General features: G+C 40.5%; 1 protein-coding gene across 1 annotated transcript in view; it reads right to left on the bottom strand.

Annotated features, from left to right (window-relative positions):
• The window catches only part of Abca13 (ATP binding cassette subfamily A member 13), a 564,237-nt gene that overhangs the window by 90,836 nt on the left and 454,054 nt on the right, over positions 1–19,347 (bottom strand). Inside the window, exons 51-55 of the mRNA XM_032916398.1 lie at positions 17,640–17,755; positions 11,068–11,224; positions 7,624–7,877; positions 3,921–4,116; positions 1,011–1,120 (exon numbers count right to left, since the gene is read on the bottom strand). Of these exons, the coding sequence (XP_032772289.1) occupies positions 1,011–1,120; positions 3,921–4,116; positions 7,624–7,877; positions 11,068–11,224; positions 17,640–17,755 (833 nt within the window). The remainder of the gene's footprint in view (positions 1–1,010; positions 1,121–3,920; positions 4,117–7,623; positions 7,878–11,067; positions 11,225–17,639; positions 17,756–19,347) is intronic.

Here is a 19,347-nt window from a genome sequence, read left to right as displayed (position 1 = left end):
GCCCACTGAGCCAGTTAAACAGGGTTCACTGAGACCGGAGTATCAAGTATGGGGCCTTGAGAGGTATCAGGTCCTCTGTGTGTATGTTATGGCTATTAGCTTCCTGGTTTTGTGGGACGTCAAGCAGTGGAGGAAGGTTGTCTCTGACTCTTTTTCCCTTCCCTTCAGACTCCTTTCTTCCTGTTATGTTGCCTTGTCCAGTCTCAATAGGAGGACTTTACGCTTGTCTTATAGTATCTTGTTTTGTCATGTTTGGTTGTTGTCTCTTGGAGGCCTGCTCTTTTCTGAGAGGAAATGGAGGAGGAATAGATCTGAGGAACTACTGAACTGAAAAGAATATGGAATATATGTGGGACTTAAAAGAATACTGAAAACATAAAATCTAGACAATGTTTATTATAGGAATATATATTAAGAAATTCTATTTCATCTGGGAAGTAGTAATATACACCTTTAATCCCAATACTTGGGGGACAAAGGCAGGAAGATCTCTGAGTTCGATGCCAGTCTACAAAGAGAAACTCTGACAAAAAAAAGTTAATAACAACAACAAAGAATTTCTATTTCAATGAATAGTCAAAATTAATAACATCATTTACAATAGAACAAAGATGTGTCAGGCAAATAGGGGGTGAAGTACAAACAATAATAAGATTCCGTGTCAATCAAAGTGTATCATTAATTGGGCCAAAAATCTGTGGCTAGCTAAGATAGTCAGGGGAGAACCTAGTATTATTGTTCTGCTAAATACAGGCATGAATGAGTGTGAACACATAGATAAGAGACAAAACTAAAAGTAAATACACAGCTATGTAAGCATGCTTAAATTAAAATGGCAAGAATGATGCAAATATTGACAGATTTTCAGATTGAGAAAAATATCATGTCTTATCATGAAAGGCTTGAGCTCCAGCCACTGATACTGAGAGACTTTGCCACTCATTTGGGGAAATGGCAAGCAGACAATGAGTATAGAAGAAAATAGACAAATGACAAAGTCTGGTTCATACCCCTGAGGAGTCCTGATCGTGGCATAGCCTGAACTTGGTGGAGTTTCGCCATTCAGAATTTTGAATGTTGTACTCTTCCCAGCACCGTTCACCCCAAGGAGCCCGAAGCACTAAGAATAAAAAGTAAAGTTAGATGCAAAGTATAAAGTCCAATCAAATGTTATATTGGAAACAGCATTGCCTTGATAGTATGTTGATGCTTCTGATGTGTGATGTTGGCATACTGTGGAACAACTACTGTATAGAAAGTAATTTATGCTTTCAGTGCTGTGGTGGCACTTGCAAATGAGAAATCAGTATTAATTCAACAAAAGATAAATTTGGATATATAAAACTTAACAAAATAAATTCTAAGTGACAATAATACAGATTATGCAAGATATACATACATACATACATATATATGTACATCATACATAAACAGATAGCAAGTGAGAGATGTGTATATGCACACAGGGAAGTGGGTGGATATAAAATTAAATAAATTATAGACAGAAAAACTGACACAGAGATGATAATTAATGTGTAGATAATAATATATGTGTAGATGATGGATAGATAAATAGGTAGCTAGGCAGATGGATGATAGATCTTGCTGGTAACTACATGCCTTCATTTTTCCATTGAAGAGGTTGTAAATCCACTTCTTACTCAGAGCCTAAGAAAATCCTCATATTAACTAAGGAAACAAGCTCCAGTTTTATACTTTGACAGTTAGCTGATTTCTTTCTTCAATCTTGTCGTAACATCTATGTGAAAATTGCTTTCTCACCCCATTCTCTGGACCTGGTATCTGTTTTGTGCCTCTGGATATGATACACTTGAGCATCCTTCTTGGAACACAGATCTTCTCGGACCCATTTTCTGATGTCTGAGTGCTAATATCTACTGATACCATCTGGCTTCCCTGATATAACAATGGCTGGGTCTACATTTTGTCTTCACGCCACCTCTTACTTGCCTCTATTCTGTGCCTCGGGAAACTACCAATGCCCTGGGTCACCATGCGCCTCCGTCACTGTGCTGCTTCCAACATCACTGAATCTTCCCCCAGACAATACAGGAGTCTACCTCATTCATGCCTGCCTGGTGTCACTGGTATCCGCCCTTCTACACGGAGCTGAGGATGCCCTAACTGCCTATCCAGACACCTCTCTGTTTCAGAGCCCAGTCTAATTCTGCCTTGGTGGTAACAATCTTCTACAGGCCTCCTGTTGCACCCGCTTTCCTGCACTGCTGTTGATCACTCCAGCACTTTCTCACCCTGTCCAGACATAGAAAACTGTATCTCCTTATGATCTTCTAGTTCCCAAGCAGTTCACGGACTCTTGGAGGAACAGAGACAGACATTTCAGTTAACTTTGTTTTATTCACAGGATCTTACAACGACCTTCCCATCTAGGCAAGCGAATGTGCTGCTCATAAAATTATAAAAAGAAAGTATCATCCTACAGTTTGGATCTTGAAAGTTCAGAGAGACCCATGTGCTAAAGTTATGGTCAGTGGACTTGGAATTACATAGGAGGTGTACATAGCTGACCATTTTTGACCAATAATATTGTTATTGTAGGATATTGGAACTTTGTCCCTCCTTTTCCTGTCTTGTTAGCATCTGGCCTTGACATGAGCAGTGTCACCAGCATGTCTCGTTCTCTCGATGCAGTAAGTCTTCAGAGAGGCCTGAGACAATGGAAACCTCCATAATTGTGATCTGAGCCAATTCTTTAGTTGATTTTAACACTGATGACAAGTGGAACCTCAACTATGAGAAGCACCATGCCTAGTTCCAAAGTTCTGTTTCTTTCTTTTGCTTTTTTTTTCTTTTCTTTTTGCTTAAAACAGCCTTGGATAGATAGTGAGGAAACTAATATTGATTTAAATGTATTTAATTTTAATTCAAAATTTAGTAAGATTACAGAGCTAGCTAGCAAAAGAATTAATAGAAACAAATCATTAGAAAACGAACTTTAATTTTTTGTCCAGTTGTCCTAGAAATCATGATTTCAACATTCCTAATTGCTTTAGATGGGTCACTCGGTCTCGGTGTACCCCAGGGTATTCATATCTGGATTATCTGCTCAGCCAGAGGGCATAGCTGGTGGCTGACAATGAGAGAGCCAGGTAACTATTGGGTTTCTCCAGAACCTGGACCATGCAATGCCAGGTGTGCCTTTATTCCTACTAGTTAATTAAAGATAATCATTTGCAGGATTGATTTTCCCTTATGTATTGAGTCTAAATAAGAGTCAGCTTCTATGCCTTCTGTCAGTTGTGATTAAAGGTTTCTCCAGAACTGCTGTGGTATGTACATTTTTTTAACCCTGCAGGATAACATTCTTCTGGAGTAGCAGTTCTCACTCTGGGTTTTGACCCCTCTGAAGATCACATATCAAACATCCTGTATACCAGATATTTACATTATGATTTGCAACAGTAGAAAAAACTACAGTTATGAAGTAGCTATGAAATAATTTTGTAGTTTGGGGTCACCACAATATAAAGAACTGCATAAAAGCGTCACACATTACAAAGGTTGAGAACCACCATTCGAGATGGACTCAAGGCAAATTGTAGGCCAAGAGAATGGAAGAAGTGGGTTGCATCGTTAACTAAATTTTAAAAACTATTTGTACTCAGTAAAATTTATTCTAAAAGTTAAGCCATTCTTAAAAGTCCTGAGTCACATGAAATTTAAAGAATCATGAAAGAAAATTAGTTTTGAAACAATTGGAAAATTGCCACTATGCTCAGACTCTGTCTCTAACTTTGACTCTGTGACATTGTGAGTCTCTGGACCATATAGGCTGCTTTTTGCTGTCATTTCAGATATTCCAAGACTAGCCCAAAGAGAATTACTACTAGAGTTCCTGAGCTCACAAGAGAAAAGGATAAAGTGTGCAGCTATGTTACCTCGCCACGTGATATGCCCAGACTAATGCCATGCACAGCCGTCGTCTTCCCCCTGCAAACACCTCTGTAACTTTTACTGAGGTTACACAACACCAACATGTCTCCTCCAGTTCTTCCTTCAAGCACCCTCATTTGCTCATTTTCAACATCGATGTCCTTAACAGGCTTGACTATGTCCTGCAGGGCAGAGTGGCCCCTGGGAAGATAAAGGCAGAGTTAATTAATTCCCAGCAGGGACAGTCCTTGAATAGTCCCCAGGTGACACTTGTGAAGACCAAAGGCAAAGCTCTCAGACATTAGCAGCATGTGCTGTCAGAACATCTTACCTGAATCATCCTGATTGCCAGGGAAATCAACTTTCCCACACAGGACATCATCTGTTACCGGAGACCCTGAGAGAAGTCAGCACTAGAGGTAGCTTTTAATTTGGGGAATAATAAAGTCATGTCAGACCTTTGATGAGTGGAAAAAATTTGGATTCCCCTTTTTCTAAAATACAGTGTGGGTATTTTGGTAAAAACAAAAACCCAGTACCCCAATACAAAACTTACAGTATAAATTGGATTTCATAAAAGGTTAGATAGATGGCTTTTTGCATATCTTACATATAGTATTCAACAGATATTTGCCAAATGAGCATAAATCTAATCATCATATCTAACAGGTTCACTCTCAGTCTGGGCTATTAGGTCCTCACTAGGATTTTCATTGAGGTATTTTAACCTTCAAGTAAATTTTCATTTCTTCAGTAAACTGCACTGTGCCTCCTTTTAGTGATTAATTACAGACCAAGCACAGTGTCCATACCATACTCACATCAACTTCCTTACCCTCAATAGGATGTGCTATTGTAAACCATATAATCATTTATTCATAGGGAGGGGTCACTTTTATAATACCTTTTACAATTCTCAAATTATTTCAAAACAAAAGAATACTCTAGCTAAGAAAAAATATTCCTGTCAATCCTTAGTCACCTTCATGACTTATTCTGTGTTATTTTTCCATGTCTGAAATCACAATTTCACAAAACTATCATTCATTGCATATAAAATACAGGTAAGAGAAGAAGGGGCTGATGTCACTTACATAATATTTGAAGACATATGAAGTGAATCAAAGGAGATAAAAATGAGAGAGAGAGCTATCTAGAGGCTTATTACTGAGGAGAAGAAAGTTAGGTGGGCACAGAAAACATAGTAAGTATTCAATTTAACAATTTAAGAGAGCACTGGATGAGTTAATTCATTTTATGAAATTGCATCCACTAATACCTTTTGGTTTGAGGACTATTTATTTTTAATCACATAAGCACCATCATCTGGTGTTCCCGCTACTGATATTTTAGAGGTCTGCCTCCACAGTTCCCATCCTCTCCCCAGGAAAACTGCCTGGAGATTTTTATGTTTGTCTGTAGATCACATCACTGAAACTAAGCAACTCGAGACTTCAGGGAGAAATCAGGTACCACATACTTTCAATTCTCCTTTCTCTGATGGGTGGAGGACAAGCAAAAACTTGTCGGGTAACATCCAAACAAACAAGTTCCTAGTTCTTCCCCCTCTGGTTTGCCATCCACCAATCACAAGGCAACGTGCAACAGAAGGATCCAGGTGGGCAGTAGACACAGTAGGGGTCTCCTGATAATTCATCACAGCTGGTATCGGAACCATATGGTTGCTCTAACTCTGCCTGCTTATGGAATCAGAGAGCACAGCCAAGCTCCAGACAGCAGTGAAAAGAGGACACACACACACACACACACACACACACACACACACACACACACACACACACACACACGGGTTGGTTTCTGGTCAGGGCACTATGCAAATGGAGATCTGTCACCTTAAAGGTAGCAGGGAAATGAAGGTGAAAGCCAGTTCAACTTACCAGGGAAGGAGGTTTCACACCAGTTCCCAGCCTTATGCTGCTAACACATTTCAGGTGGAAAGGGTAAACTCTATTTGGCTCCCATGAGGGGATAGGCTCTTCCCATTCTCTTCCAACTTTTAGCTAGGACTGCTATAATTTTCCCTACGAAGGACTCGCTGAACCTTGGCTATTCATATTCAGCACTCATTACTGACTGGGTTCTATTGAGATTTCAATAATAAATTAAATGGGGCACAATCACTGTGACGGTGAGTCACAAGGGAGCAGAAAGGCAGACAATGTCTCTGATCCTTGCCCTTTCCATCAATATAACATAACACAAATGACTATCTGCTGTGGCTATCAGGGAATTGTTCTAAAGCAGAGCCCGATTAATATCCTCTGAAGCAATGCAAAAGCTTTATTCATTGAAGAAAACTCCTTTGATACTGTTGGAGGACTGGGAAACCTGGAAGCTGCCAAAGGGATTCTCCACTGAGTGTTTCAAGCAGACTGAAGTATTAAGAGAAGCGATCACACTTAAAAGGGGCCCAGAATTCTACTCTGGAGTCAGTCAGCTCTGGGAAGTTTACAGATTCCAGAGTGATCATGGCGAAATTCAGAAGAGTTTTGGGATTTGAATTTTAAATGGTTCTCCACCTTAGCAACCTAGGTGTGTTATGTTAAAAAAAAAAAAAAAGGAAAAGAAATGAAAAGAAAAAAATACATACAAATGGATTGCCTAAATATATTTAAAATGGAGCTTTATATCTGCAACAGATTCTTAAGTAACAAGGTAATAATAGATTTTCCATAAAGAATCCCTGCTTTGAGAGACTGTCTCAGAAAACTATAATTAGAGAGATGAGAGTGAGGAAGAATCACTGTCTGAAGCAGGAATCATAGCTCCACAGACAAAGGGAGGATCAGTGTGTTAAACGAGAGAGATGGGAGAAGGCAGTAGTATAGACCTTGCACTTGAAAACACAATTCCTTGTAGATTCCAAATGCATTTTTAAATATTTATTTATTCATTTTGTCTTGGTGGGTGTTTTGTGTGTATGTATGTCTGTACATCCTGTGTGTGCCCGGTGTGCTGAAAGGCCAGAAGAGGGCATCGGATCCCCGAGAGCTAGAGTTACAGACGATTGTGATCTACAGTGCGGGTGGGGAGAATCAACCAGGGTCTATTGGAAGAGCAGGAGGGCTCTTAACTTTATCTGACAAGGTTTTAGAATCTTTGCCAATCTACCTTAAATAATCTCCTCCGTGTGGTGTGTGTGATATGTATGTGTGGTGTGTGTGTGTGTGTGTGTGTGTGTGTGTGTGTGTGTGTGTGTGTGTGTGTGTGTGTGTGTGTGTGTGTGTGTGTTTACAGTCACCCAGGTGCTTCTATATTTCTATACACACCGATCTCAGTATCTTCACTTGACAAAGGACTTTGCACTTGGCAAAGGCATATGGTATCTGCACTAAAGTCCTACACCTTCCTGACTCTAGGAATTAATGCCATTTAGTTATACAAATAAATTACTTTATGGTATCAACCAAATTCACTTTTGGTGTTACAAAGTCACTGAAAAAAAAATGAGCAGATTTAGAGTGGAAAACAAATTGAGACGACTGAGTAACTGAAAGGATTCTTTTAAAGGTTGGCACCTTATCTTTTGAAATTCTTTAAAAAGGAAGCATCAATCTTTAACTTTTTAGAACCATTCATTATAATGTTAAGCAGGAACATGTTTTTATCTGGCAAACCCCAAGTAGACTCTTCCTCCACTCTTTATTCGAGAGGCAGAGCAGTGCACGTGAACTCTTCAGTACATACCTTGGCCATCTTAGGCAGTCTCCATGTAACAGGATCCTTAAGAGGAGCAGAAACGTGCCCTGCAAGGTCAACTCCACGAAGATCCAGCCCAAGAAATTTATCTCAAAGGGACTCACATAAGAATCAATGCCAAAGTTGTGAGTCAGATCATACTTGATCTGATTATAACAGAGTTCTATGAGCCCTTGACCCAGGCAGAATTGAGGGAAAATAGTAAAAACCCACTTGAGGACATCGTAGATTTTCTGCAAATTCTGCACAGTGAAAGAGGGAGAAAGATGAAATTAAAAACTATTCATCATTTTATAACACATACCAATAACTTGCTGTTGTTTTGGGTTGGGACTGCAGGTCTACTCTTCCCTATCCTGGTTCTCAGAGACACTCTCAGACAGCCATGGAGTCAGACAGGATTGCCCCTGAGATCATATAATATGTGTGTCTTACTAGGTTTTGCTCGATGGAATCTATTGACCCTGTCTTCCTCTTCTCCATTTTGAAGTGGGAACATATGTCTTATACCTGTCCCATACATTTGATTGTACCAGCTCACAGCTAGAGAGAAGTTAGGATAGAATATAATTTTGATTCCCACCCACATCTGAATCTGATGAATTTTATAGATTAGATGCTTTAGAATTGCAGCCACAATAAGTGAAATATTTTAGACCTACTGTGACAGAATGACTTTGTAATTTCCACCCACGGAAGACATGAGTCTTGGGAGCCCAGGGGCAGAATGTTATGGATGAAATATTTGTAACTACTCACAAAATATATGTTGAATTTTTATCCCCAAAATGTTAGCCTAGAAAACCATGCCTTTTGAAGGTGGTTTTGGGTAGATGAAAACAGAGGAAGAATTTCTACAATGAAATTATTGTCTATGAGGACAGAAAGTCCGACTGGCCATATCTCTGACTTTTTACTGCATCAATACAAAAAAATGGCAACTTCCTGTGAGTCTGTAACAAGACTCTAAGGAAAAACTACATCTAAATCCACATTGATCTATGCCTGTGTCAATTACCATGCCATCTGAAAGGATTTCTGTTACTAGTGGTAGTCTTGAACATGGGGAGTGAGAGTTAATGACATGATATGGTGACATCTATGTTTCTGTAACTCATTTTAAGGAAGCCACAGTGATTTTTACACAAGTATTGACAAAGGTTATGTAATATGTGAATGCTGAATTAATAAAAATACAAATGAATTCATGGATTGACTAATCAATTGTTTGATTCAGGAAGAGTGGTGCTTGAGGAATATTAATTAATATATAGAGAAATAGAAACTATAATCTTAAATCTGATAACATTTTCATAGTTGAAGCAGAGATTTTCATCTGTTGGAGAAAGATAAATGCCTGGTCATGCCTCTCAACCCAAGACACATCATTCTTTAACAGTATATTAGCAACAAGAAAAGAGTCATATTGGCTCTACAATGTGCACATACAGTGATCAACACTGGCTGTACTAGCTTATGGCCTGAGAGCCTGATGTCACTCTTGATACCTTTCATTAATTTTACAAGTTCATGAAGCCTTCTAACATGACAATGGACATTCGATATCAATTGGAATGTATATTTAAACATTGTTAAATGGCTTTAGCAAACAGTCTCATGATAAGGAACAAGGGAAAGAGAAAGATCAAAGCAAATCCAGTCAAATGTCCTCCCTTCCTAATTGCTGAGTGACTCAAATACTTTTCTTCCAGGAAGCACCCATTGCCTGCTGACTCTGTAAGATGAGCGGTGCTGTTTTCACTGCAGATAACTCTGCCTTTTTATCTTGCAAGCAATTAGGCTTCTCTGGATGAAAGCATTCCTAGCTAACTTCTCTTCAGTTCCAAGGTTTCACTTCCCCCTTTCTTTTGGAGTTAGCTTGCCCTTATTCTGTTACCTAGCTGACCTGGCTGTTGGTTTCTCCCAGCTCTATCTGTATTGAATCTGCTTTCCTCACTACCGCAGTTTACAGCACCTTCAATAAACTATGTCACATTAGAAATCGATGGGGTGGAGCAGGGCCCCTATGTCTCTTCTGCTGATTTCAATATTCTCCTCAAGTTAAAGCCAATCAATTGTTCGGCAAGCTGTCTCTTTAAAGGCTCAGAATATTAATACAGATTAGTGTCAAACTCAATCTGTAAAAAAAATAAAAAATCACTGAAATAGATCATTGCCCTCATTGAATGCAAAATTGATATTTACATACTTCATTGCATCTACACAAACATGAAGCACAATAATAAGAGATAATGTTGGCCGTCATTCAAGAGTGTATTAAGTCTGGAGCCCAGACATAAGGAGTGATCCTATCCCAATGGGACAGGCCTCAGTCTCTCTCCCACTGGAAATGGGAATATGAGCATATCCTTCTACTGGGAGCACTGTATGCCTGCCAAGTGACAATGTCACATCCAAGAACTACTGAGCCATAAGAGAGGAAGAGAACACAAAGAGTCTTGTGGACACAATGTGCCCAGAGGTGAGAATAATAAAAACCAGAAAAAGAGAGGACTTAAATAGGAGAGCTAAGGAGAAGGCAGAAACTGAAGCCTATTTTCACAAATTACACTGGCCATGATGAGCGACTGGCAGGTGCTTTAAAGCAGAAGCCAAGAGTGAAGACAGCCTCAATAAGGAGCCATGGTAGAGGGAATGAATGCGCTGTGTCTACTGTATCTACTTGGCCCTAATGCCTATTAGGCATTTCCCACATAGGGAAAACCACTCCCTGTTGAACAACCAACCCATGCCAAGGGCATCTTTTTTTCCTCTAATACATGGAAAGACACTGGATTAACGTACACATATGCCAGAGAAGACAAAGGAATCCCAGCATGATTCTTCAGGCACACCATCAAGTGCTTATGGACAAGGCTGTGGCCCAGCTTACTTAAGATTTTAAGCTATTATTCAGTGGCACTTTGGCAAGACATGCTTTATTGTAGCCATTCCTCTGTCGCCAATAAGTCAATATCTGAGGATCCCTGAGAAGGCCTTTGGGAATGAGACAGTGAACACCTATATGGCCCTGCCCTGACTCATGCAGCTGCCCTTAAAACATCACAGAAATGTTTGCAGTCAATCACTATCCTTAAATGCTTCGTTCCCAGATGGTGGCATTATTTTGAGGGTTTCTAAGCATGAAGACTCTGGCTGGAGAGAGTAGAACACTGGAAGCAGACCTTGTAGGGTGTACCTAGTTTCTAGGCTCTTCCTTGCACTCAGCAGGAGATGAATACCCTCCTCCTACACATAGTTTTGCCAGGCCCTTAGGAAAAGTGAAAGCCCTCTTAACCGTGAGTCAAAATAAATCCTTCTTTCCTTTACATTGTCTGAACCAGGCTTTTTAGCACAGTAGTAACAAAGCAGTGGGCCTCTGCACTCCCCTGTCTCTTGCACTTTGGAAACGGACCACTGCCACTGAATCACCTGAGCTTTGGAAATGATAGCCAAGAGCCGGGGCATGGTTGTCATCAACATGGTGCACAGGCCAAAGATGAAGTTCAAGGAGATGTAGGAGATGAAGGCCACATCTGAACTAGAAAAGATTCTGGATATCAGATACATCCATGGAATCATTGCGTATCTAAAAAGCAGAAGGAAAAGTTATTTTTACTTTCATGAAACATTTCTTTGTATTACAACTGAACTAAAATACGGATGCAATGTTATTAGAATGGTGAGTTTTCCTTACTTTGTGTTATATATATGTCTGCTTAAAAAAAAAAAAAAGTCCTTGCAAGGTGAAAGGAAACTATCATGAGGTCTGGGATTTCTATTGGACTTTGTCCACTTCTCTCACTAGGACTTCCTATGCCTCTCAAGCCTATTGCAGGAATGATGCCCACTGATTACGGTGGGATTTGGGAGATGCAGAGAATATAAGAATAATCAGAGCTCTTTTACACAAAGGACATAAGCATAAGCACTGAAAGCTTCATTTCTAGAGTCCCGTTCATTCTAGAAAGTGTGCTGTCACTTCTCCTGTGTCCCCTATCCTCCTCCCATGCCCCCACCACCTGGAAGACGACATTAGCATCTGTAACTCATAGACAGGGTATCCATAGTAAGGTTGACACTATGAGCAATCTTTCGCTGCAGGCCTGTAGGTAAAGCTGGCCATGGAGCTGCATCTGAGTGGGCACAAAAGTGGGTAGCAAGGAGCACTGCTAAATGTTGAGCCTTATCAGTGGTCACACGATCCAAGAAGCTACTCTAACACCCTCACAGCCAAACCTCTGCTTTCATCTTTCACATTTTACCTTGTAGAACCAGCTTTCCATCCAAGGCTAAGTTCCCTCAGCTTTCTTTTGTGAAAGAAAAATGCAGTCAACTTAGTGTTCCTCATTGAAGGATTCTTGCACTTGGAACAACATTTCCAAGTACAGGCAGAGAAGATACCTATTCAAAAATCAAAGGCTTTTGGAAAAGACTCATCTATTCTGAGCTAAAACGTGTTCTCTCCACACCCAAACAAGACCTGTCAATATTTCCTGTGGTGACTGTTTAGCTTGGAACATTCTAGTACCTTTTAAATGCCTGAGCTTTCCCTAACATTAACTTGCTCTGAAAATTATGGGATTCCAAAACCATGTGCGGGATTTTAGAGCCTTAAGATAGCATTTGGTCATTGATAATCTGTAACTAGCAAACACCGTGTATTAAAAGATAAACTCGTGTACTTGAGAAAAATGTGTGGGGCATGATGTACAAAGTCATATAGCATCTCAGAGACTTCACTGGGTAGCAATCTGCTTCCCAATGACTGTGAAGAACATGTTGGAGACAAGTGCTTCAAAGCAATTTTCTAAAATATTTGTTATATAAAATAATTAAGTAAAATGAAAATAACTGCCAAGGAGGTGAGGCCTAACTGACTACTGCTGTTAATTTTGACTAGTCCTGTCAGAAATAAAGTACTATCAGGAAGAATCAAACCCAAGTCCTAACCCTACATACACTTCCTACTGTTCTTTCTAGGGCAGAATTCAACTGTTATCCTCCATTATCATGTAAGGTTGCCTTCAGCAAGTGGGAAAGAGGCATGGTGACAAACACCTTCCAGAGCTCAGGCTGTAAGGCAGGATGGTAGACAATTCAAGGACAGCCTAGTCTAAGAAGAGGGCAAAATGAAGGCAAAGAATGAGAAGGAGGCGGTAAATTATTCCTATAACTGAAACACATAAAGCATTAGAAACTGTCATGTCAAATTTTAGGCCTGGTTTTAATTTCTATCAAGTGCATTCTTAGAGTAAGAGAGACAGACAGACAGACAGACAGAGGGGGGAGCGGAGAGGGGGGTAAGTGTGTTAAAACTATTGATTCATCAAATTTCTGAAACTAAGACAAATTATTTTTATTTTATACATGTGTATTATTAATAGATTGAAATAACGACCCTAGTATACTTAAGCCAGAAGTACGGGAAAGCCAGCCTTTCTTTGTTCCTTGTAAAATATGGCATCCAGGCAGCTCTCTTTCAGTTAAACTTGAAAGTGTGGGAGCTAGAGAAATCCTGGGGGAAGGCACAGAGCCCCTCATGAAATATCTGATGTGGCGGGCTGGCCTGGCACAAGGCAGCCGATCATCTGCTTTGATTAGCATCGCCACGTTCTTATTGTGGTCTCACGATGCCTTCCCCTCCCACTGTCAACCCGGACACCCTGAGCTATACTCGAGCAATTAATTACCACGTCATCCATAGTCTCTACTCTACTGGGGAATGCACAGAATCTTTATATAAGGTCTTCATACTGGGTTATGTCCTTCAAGTGTTTGATAAGTGGATCAAAGCATTGTCTTAAGAAAAAAGACTCAGAGACAAAGACATAGTCTTAAATGACACCTCTGGGGATTTCCTTTCCTGCATTAATGAATCTTTGAGCAGATTTTCCACCAGCAATGATTCCATGGTTTTTTTTTAAGCTGCATTTTCATTATTCTCCTTTCAAACACTTGGTTGAAATTAACATACTGGCAGATCCAGCCCCCACCCCGGTCTTTTCTAAATGTTAAGGGAAAATTTAAATTGACTTACAGAGCATAATTTACTTTATATGAAACCTACTGTGGCTTTTAAGACTCTCTACTCTTTTATTAAAATACAACTCATCACTTTAATGATTGTATAATTCACTGTTTGCAGGTATTTGGGGGTTTATGAGAACATATCTTATTCTCCTCCTGACAACTGCCCCTTCCTTCTGCTGTATGAATTTCCCTGGGGGACAAACAGGAGTCCATACTCCATTGTCAGATCCCTTTAGCATTAACCATGCACCAAAGGTGTTCATAGCTTTACATTTTTAATCTAAGTTGTCTGTTCTCATTTCAGATATTTTTAGTGTCACTTTTTGTTTTCTTCTAAATTGTTGGGATCTTTGAGAAAATGTCTTAATATGTGGCCTCATGCCAGTCTTTCTGCCTCTGTGTTCTGAAGTTCGGAGAGTTAATATTAAAGGAGTGTACTATTGTGATCAACATTACTTGTTCCTACTCCTCTGCCTCTAAGTCTGTCTCTTATCTCTGTCTCTCTCTGTATGTGTCTCCCATATCCTGTGTATGTCCGCCTCTCATTTCTGTCTCTGTCTACCTGTCTCTGAGTCTCCCCCACTTAATGTCTCTGTCTCTCTGTCCTTCTCTATTCCTGGCTCTCTGTCTGCATCTTTTTCTCTCTATGTTTCTGTCTCTACCCCCCTGTCTTTGCCTCTGTTTCTCTGTGTCTCTCTCTGTCCCTGTCTCTGCCATGTCTCTATCTATCTCTGTCTTTGCCTATCCCCTCTGTCTCAGTTCTAACCGCCCCCCTCCTCCTCTCATCTGACACAGCCTCTTTATGCAGCTCAGACTGACCCACAGCTCATCCTCCCACCAGGTCAACAATTTCCAGTATTTTTTACTCTTTTTGATGCTAACCGGCTATCTACCTTCTCATAGTTTAAATATCCATTTTCCTTGATAGAAAGTCAAACTATCATGAGCATCTGTGTTCTAACTTTCCTAAGATTTGCTTCCTTTATCCTCTTCCTTATTAGTCAGACACCAGCTAATCAACAGATTTATTTCAAGTCTGAAAGTGCCCTTGGGTTTCTGCATTTCCTAGGAGTTGGCTTCTTAGTTTGTACTTTGGTTCCTGATACCCACAGATTCTGGGAGGAGGAAGAGGAGAAGTAGAAAGAGGACAATGAGCACTAGAAGGAGGAGAAGGGGTGGGGGTTAAGGAGGAGAAAGGGGAGGATGAGGAAGAGGAGGAAGAGAAGGACGAGGAGTCACTCTACTCCCCTCATCCTGAGACAGCGTGCAGCCTGAAAGTCGCTGCTAACACTGAGGTTCTTACAGCAGGGGTCACAGATTTCAAACCTACATCTGGAGCTCTATACCAGTGATGAAATAAGAACTTTTCAAGTCCTTTGACTCATTATTTGTCGTAATTGCATCTCTTCGCTCTTTCTCTTTTGGAATACTGCACTATGAGCCAGCTTGTCAGAAAGTTGAAAAGGCAATGAGATACAAAGGGAGGTTAGATTTTTGAGTTCCGGATCATTCTGGAGCAGAGCTAATTTAGGTCCAGTCATAGTCAAAATGGTAATCTCAGTCTAGGATCCCAATCAATTTCATGCTTACAAAGACAGACAAATGATCTCTGAATTCATTTGCCATATATATATATATATATATATATATATGTGTGTGTGTGTGTGTGTGTGTGTGTGTGTGTGTGTGTGTGTGTGTATTTGTTGTCTTCTAAGAATCAAGGGGCTAAGGTACTGAGACGGTGATTCATGGGATAATCAAAAGGAAACCTAGAATGAACAAATGAATTGATATGTGAATAAAAGAGTGGACTTTTGGTCTGCAAGAGATAAGCTAGAATATTTTGGAATATTTTTTCAAACAAGAGAGAGCTGTCTCAAGCAGAGGGCTATCTGGAGAGCTGTCTCAAGAAAAACACAGGCTTGGACACATGATTTGACTTTGGGTCCTTGTTTTCATTGCTCCCAAACACTCCTTCCTCAGAACCCCTCTCCAAGTCTAGGCTGGTCCTTGTCAGGCTTATCCGTCTGAATACTTGGTTCCAGTGAGTGGAATTGTTGAGGGAGGAATGGGAGGTATGACCTTGTTGAGTTAGCTGTGGTCTTGTTGGAGAAGCTGTGTCACTTGAGATAGGCTTTGCAGTTAGGGTTCAAGAGGCCACACCAGGTTCTCCCCCAACCCCTGCCTGAAACTTGCTAATCAGTTGTGTGCTCTCAGCTATTGTTCCAGCACTCTGCTTACCTGCCTGTTGCCAGATTCCCTGCCATGATGATAATGAACTAATGCTCTCAAACTGTAAACGAGCTCCCCAAGTAGTTTTGCCTTTACATTTTGTTCTTTTTTTATCCATTTTTTTCATCCATTCATTTTTAAGACAGAGTCTTCCTACATAGCTATAGCTGTCCTGAAGCTCAGTATGTAAGCCAAGCTGGTCTCAAACTCACAGAGAAGATTCCCCTGCCTCTACCTCTCAAGTGCTGGGATAGAAGGCACATGCTTCCGTGCCTGACATAACTTTAGTTTCTAATTTGCTTTGCTCACAGCAATAGTATAACAAGGAAGTCTCTCACCCTTGGGAAATCATGACTGTGCATCCATAGACCTGATTCTCCAGAAATCCCTCAAAATGTTTAGTTGTGAACATAGAATTTTCTAGCATAATGTAATCAAGTTAAACATTTTCTAAAAACACATCTCACAAGATTAAATTTTGAACCATTTAACTTCATCCAAATTTTGTCATCATTTTTGAAGTCTGGCCCTCTAAAATTCAAACATAATTTTATAGCGAGGCCTATTTTACCCATGCTACAACGAAATGCAACAACACTTTCCCAGTAAATAGATTAATAAGCTGAAATAAGATAATAAGATCAGGGTACGAGCACACAGCCCTTTATATATGAGCTCATAACTTTCAAATGAATATAACATCATGTTCCATAACCATTCTTTTTGTGAGCACATGACTATCTCTAAAGAAAAAGATAATTCTATGAATAACAGTAAGAGCTAAAATTAATGTAATGATTCTGCCAGTTGTCCCTGATGTTTACAGCAATTATCTCATTTAACTTTTAGCGAGAAAATTGACATTTTACAGGAAAGAAACAAGGCTTATATGGGAATTCATATTAGCAAGGCCACAGAGTAAGTGGCATATCAATATTCCTGCAAGATCTGCTTTCCCCGTACCATCCCGTCCTTTCCCATCCATTGATTCCTATCTGTTTATCCACTCATCTAATGACAGACACACACACATTTAGGCAAAACATTGTCCCCTAGTAAGATACTTTGAGTAATTCTTGATCACTGGAATGATAGTAAAATATGTAGATTTCACTTTCTTTATAGCCTTTGGCATAAATATGGGAAAGAGGGTTGTTTAAAAAAAATAAAATCTTAGTACTTTAATTCATTTTCTCCACCAGGCGGGTACCATTTGGGAAGCCGTTGCAAGCATCCAGAGTATATAAATGAGGATTTCTGCAATAACTTTTCTACTTTTACCTTTTCCCTCTGAGGAAGAAAGTAATAGAAGTCGCACAAAATACTTCCAAGCTACTGATATTATAGGAGGGGAAAAAATATTCCAGATCGCCTCACAAGAGAATCCCCACAAACGCAGTTTCTGAGCTAACTGGATTATGTATTTGAGCCCACGATTAATGTCAAAGTGAGAATAACAGAGAATCCATTTCCCACTGCACAAGTTTGTCAAACAGCTTGAGGGCCTTTCTGAGGCAGGACCAATGCCATCTTCATTATGACTGCGTCAACCTTCCCCTCCTCTACAGGGCATTCATCATCTTGTTCAAGCTTGTTTGCTCAGCAGCCCTGGTAGGAGTAACATAATTGCTTGAGAAGAGAAAAAATCATGAAGCAGACAGCAGGTTCAAAGCCATCCTGAGGGTTTTCCTTCTCAGAAAACAAACCATAATTCTGCAGCCGTGTTTCTCATCACATACCCGAAAAGTGCTAGCAGGAGGGCTGTGGCCGCCAAGTTCTCCCGAAATGTGAAAGCAGTTAACTGGAAGGCTGCTATAATGGCGACACACAGGCAGACGGAAACCAAGTAAAAGATCTGGAAAAACAAAGGGGGACATGCTGCATTAGATGGGGACATTAATCATGCTCTACTTACTCTGCGGTTTCTATTCAATTTCTATTTAAACCTAGCCCCTGCTTTGCATATTCAAAGATGTTTAGAGTGACTATGTTTGGTGTCCAGACACATAATCCTTTAGGGGAAAACAGACTCAAATAACCTACCAGGGCCATCTATGTCTAGCTCCCTTGGGAAGGGCCAAGAAACTGTTCCAGAAACAAGTACACACACACACACACACACACACACACACACACACAGAGGGGGGATGGGGATGGGGATGGGGATGGGGATGGGGATGTGGATGGGGATGGGGATGGGGATGGGGATGGGGATGGGGATGGGGATGGGGATGGGGATGGGGATGGGGATGGGGATGGGGATGGAATGGGTAGATCTTCCCTGCTCTGCTTCCCCTATAGCCTTTCCTTCAAGGACTCTGCAGAACCAACAACAAGCAGAATCCCCAGGCCTCCTTTGGACAGTCCTAAACCTAGCGGTTGCTTCTGTGGGATTGCTGACCACAGAACACTTTCTCAGGCTAACCCACATGGCTGAGTCCTTTTGGCTCTTAAATCTCTGCTGAAATTTACTCTATGTCACTAACTTCCTGCATGAAAGTTATATTTGCATCATTATCCTCTTCCATGCTCACAAATGATTTAGTTATGGATCACTTATATCTGGTGTATTTGTGTCTGCTTCTTCCAATAAGTATGTGAGCTCTAGCAGGAGACAGATCCACTCCAACTCAATGATATATTTAGGACCACCATTCAGTCCATTGAGTGGGTGAAACAAAAGCATAGGCTCGTTGGCTTACAAACAACAAGGATCTAGTGCTCACAGTTCTGAAGGTTGAGAAATCTAAGACTAGGACAGTAACAGATTTAGTATATAGTGAACACCTACTTTTCAATTTAGAACTGGCGCATTTTCTATGGTTTTGCTATGTGTTAGAAGGGGTACGAGAGTTCTCTGAAGCCCGCTTTATACAGGTACTAATCTATTCATGAAGGTTATATCCTCTTGATCTAGTCATTTTCCCAAGGATCCCAAATCCTGGTACTATCGCACTGCAGAGTAAGTTTGAACACTGAATGCTGGGAGGTACAGATGCTTAGTCCTCAGCAAACTTGCACACACCCTGACCCATAACATCTCCTCAACAATATTCATTGATTGAGGCATCGGACAGTATAAACATGAAATGACTAAGTAAAAGTGGAAGGAAAGAGTCAGCCAAATATCAAACAGTCCTTCCTGCCTTATGTCCCAAGTCCACCTAGCACAGAGTGAAGAAGGGCCACATTCAGGATACAGGATAAGGAGATAAGAAAGCACAAAAAGAAGAGAGGAGATCTCAGAGTCCTTAGGGTTTGTTTTGTCTACAGTGTCGCGGTGAGTTACTCTTTGTGCTCCTACTCTCGGTCGTCACATTCTTCCTGGGATCACCAGCTGGAAAATGCTGGGGAACACTGAGGCCTGAGACTGGTACTGGGGATAGCGCTGAGTGACAGACACTGAAGTATGGTTCTGCCCTACTGGAAGCATCATTCTGGAGGGGC

The sequence above is a fragment of the Rattus rattus genome, chromosome 11 (assembly GCF_011064425.1).
Source record: "Rattus rattus isolate New Zealand chromosome 11, Rrattus_CSIRO_v1, whole genome shotgun sequence".
NCBI lineage: Eukaryota > Metazoa > Chordata > Mammalia > Rodentia > Muridae > Rattus > Rattus rattus.
The sequence above is the reverse complement of the archived record's forward strand: the minus strand, read 5'-3'. Positions and strand labels throughout refer to the sequence as shown.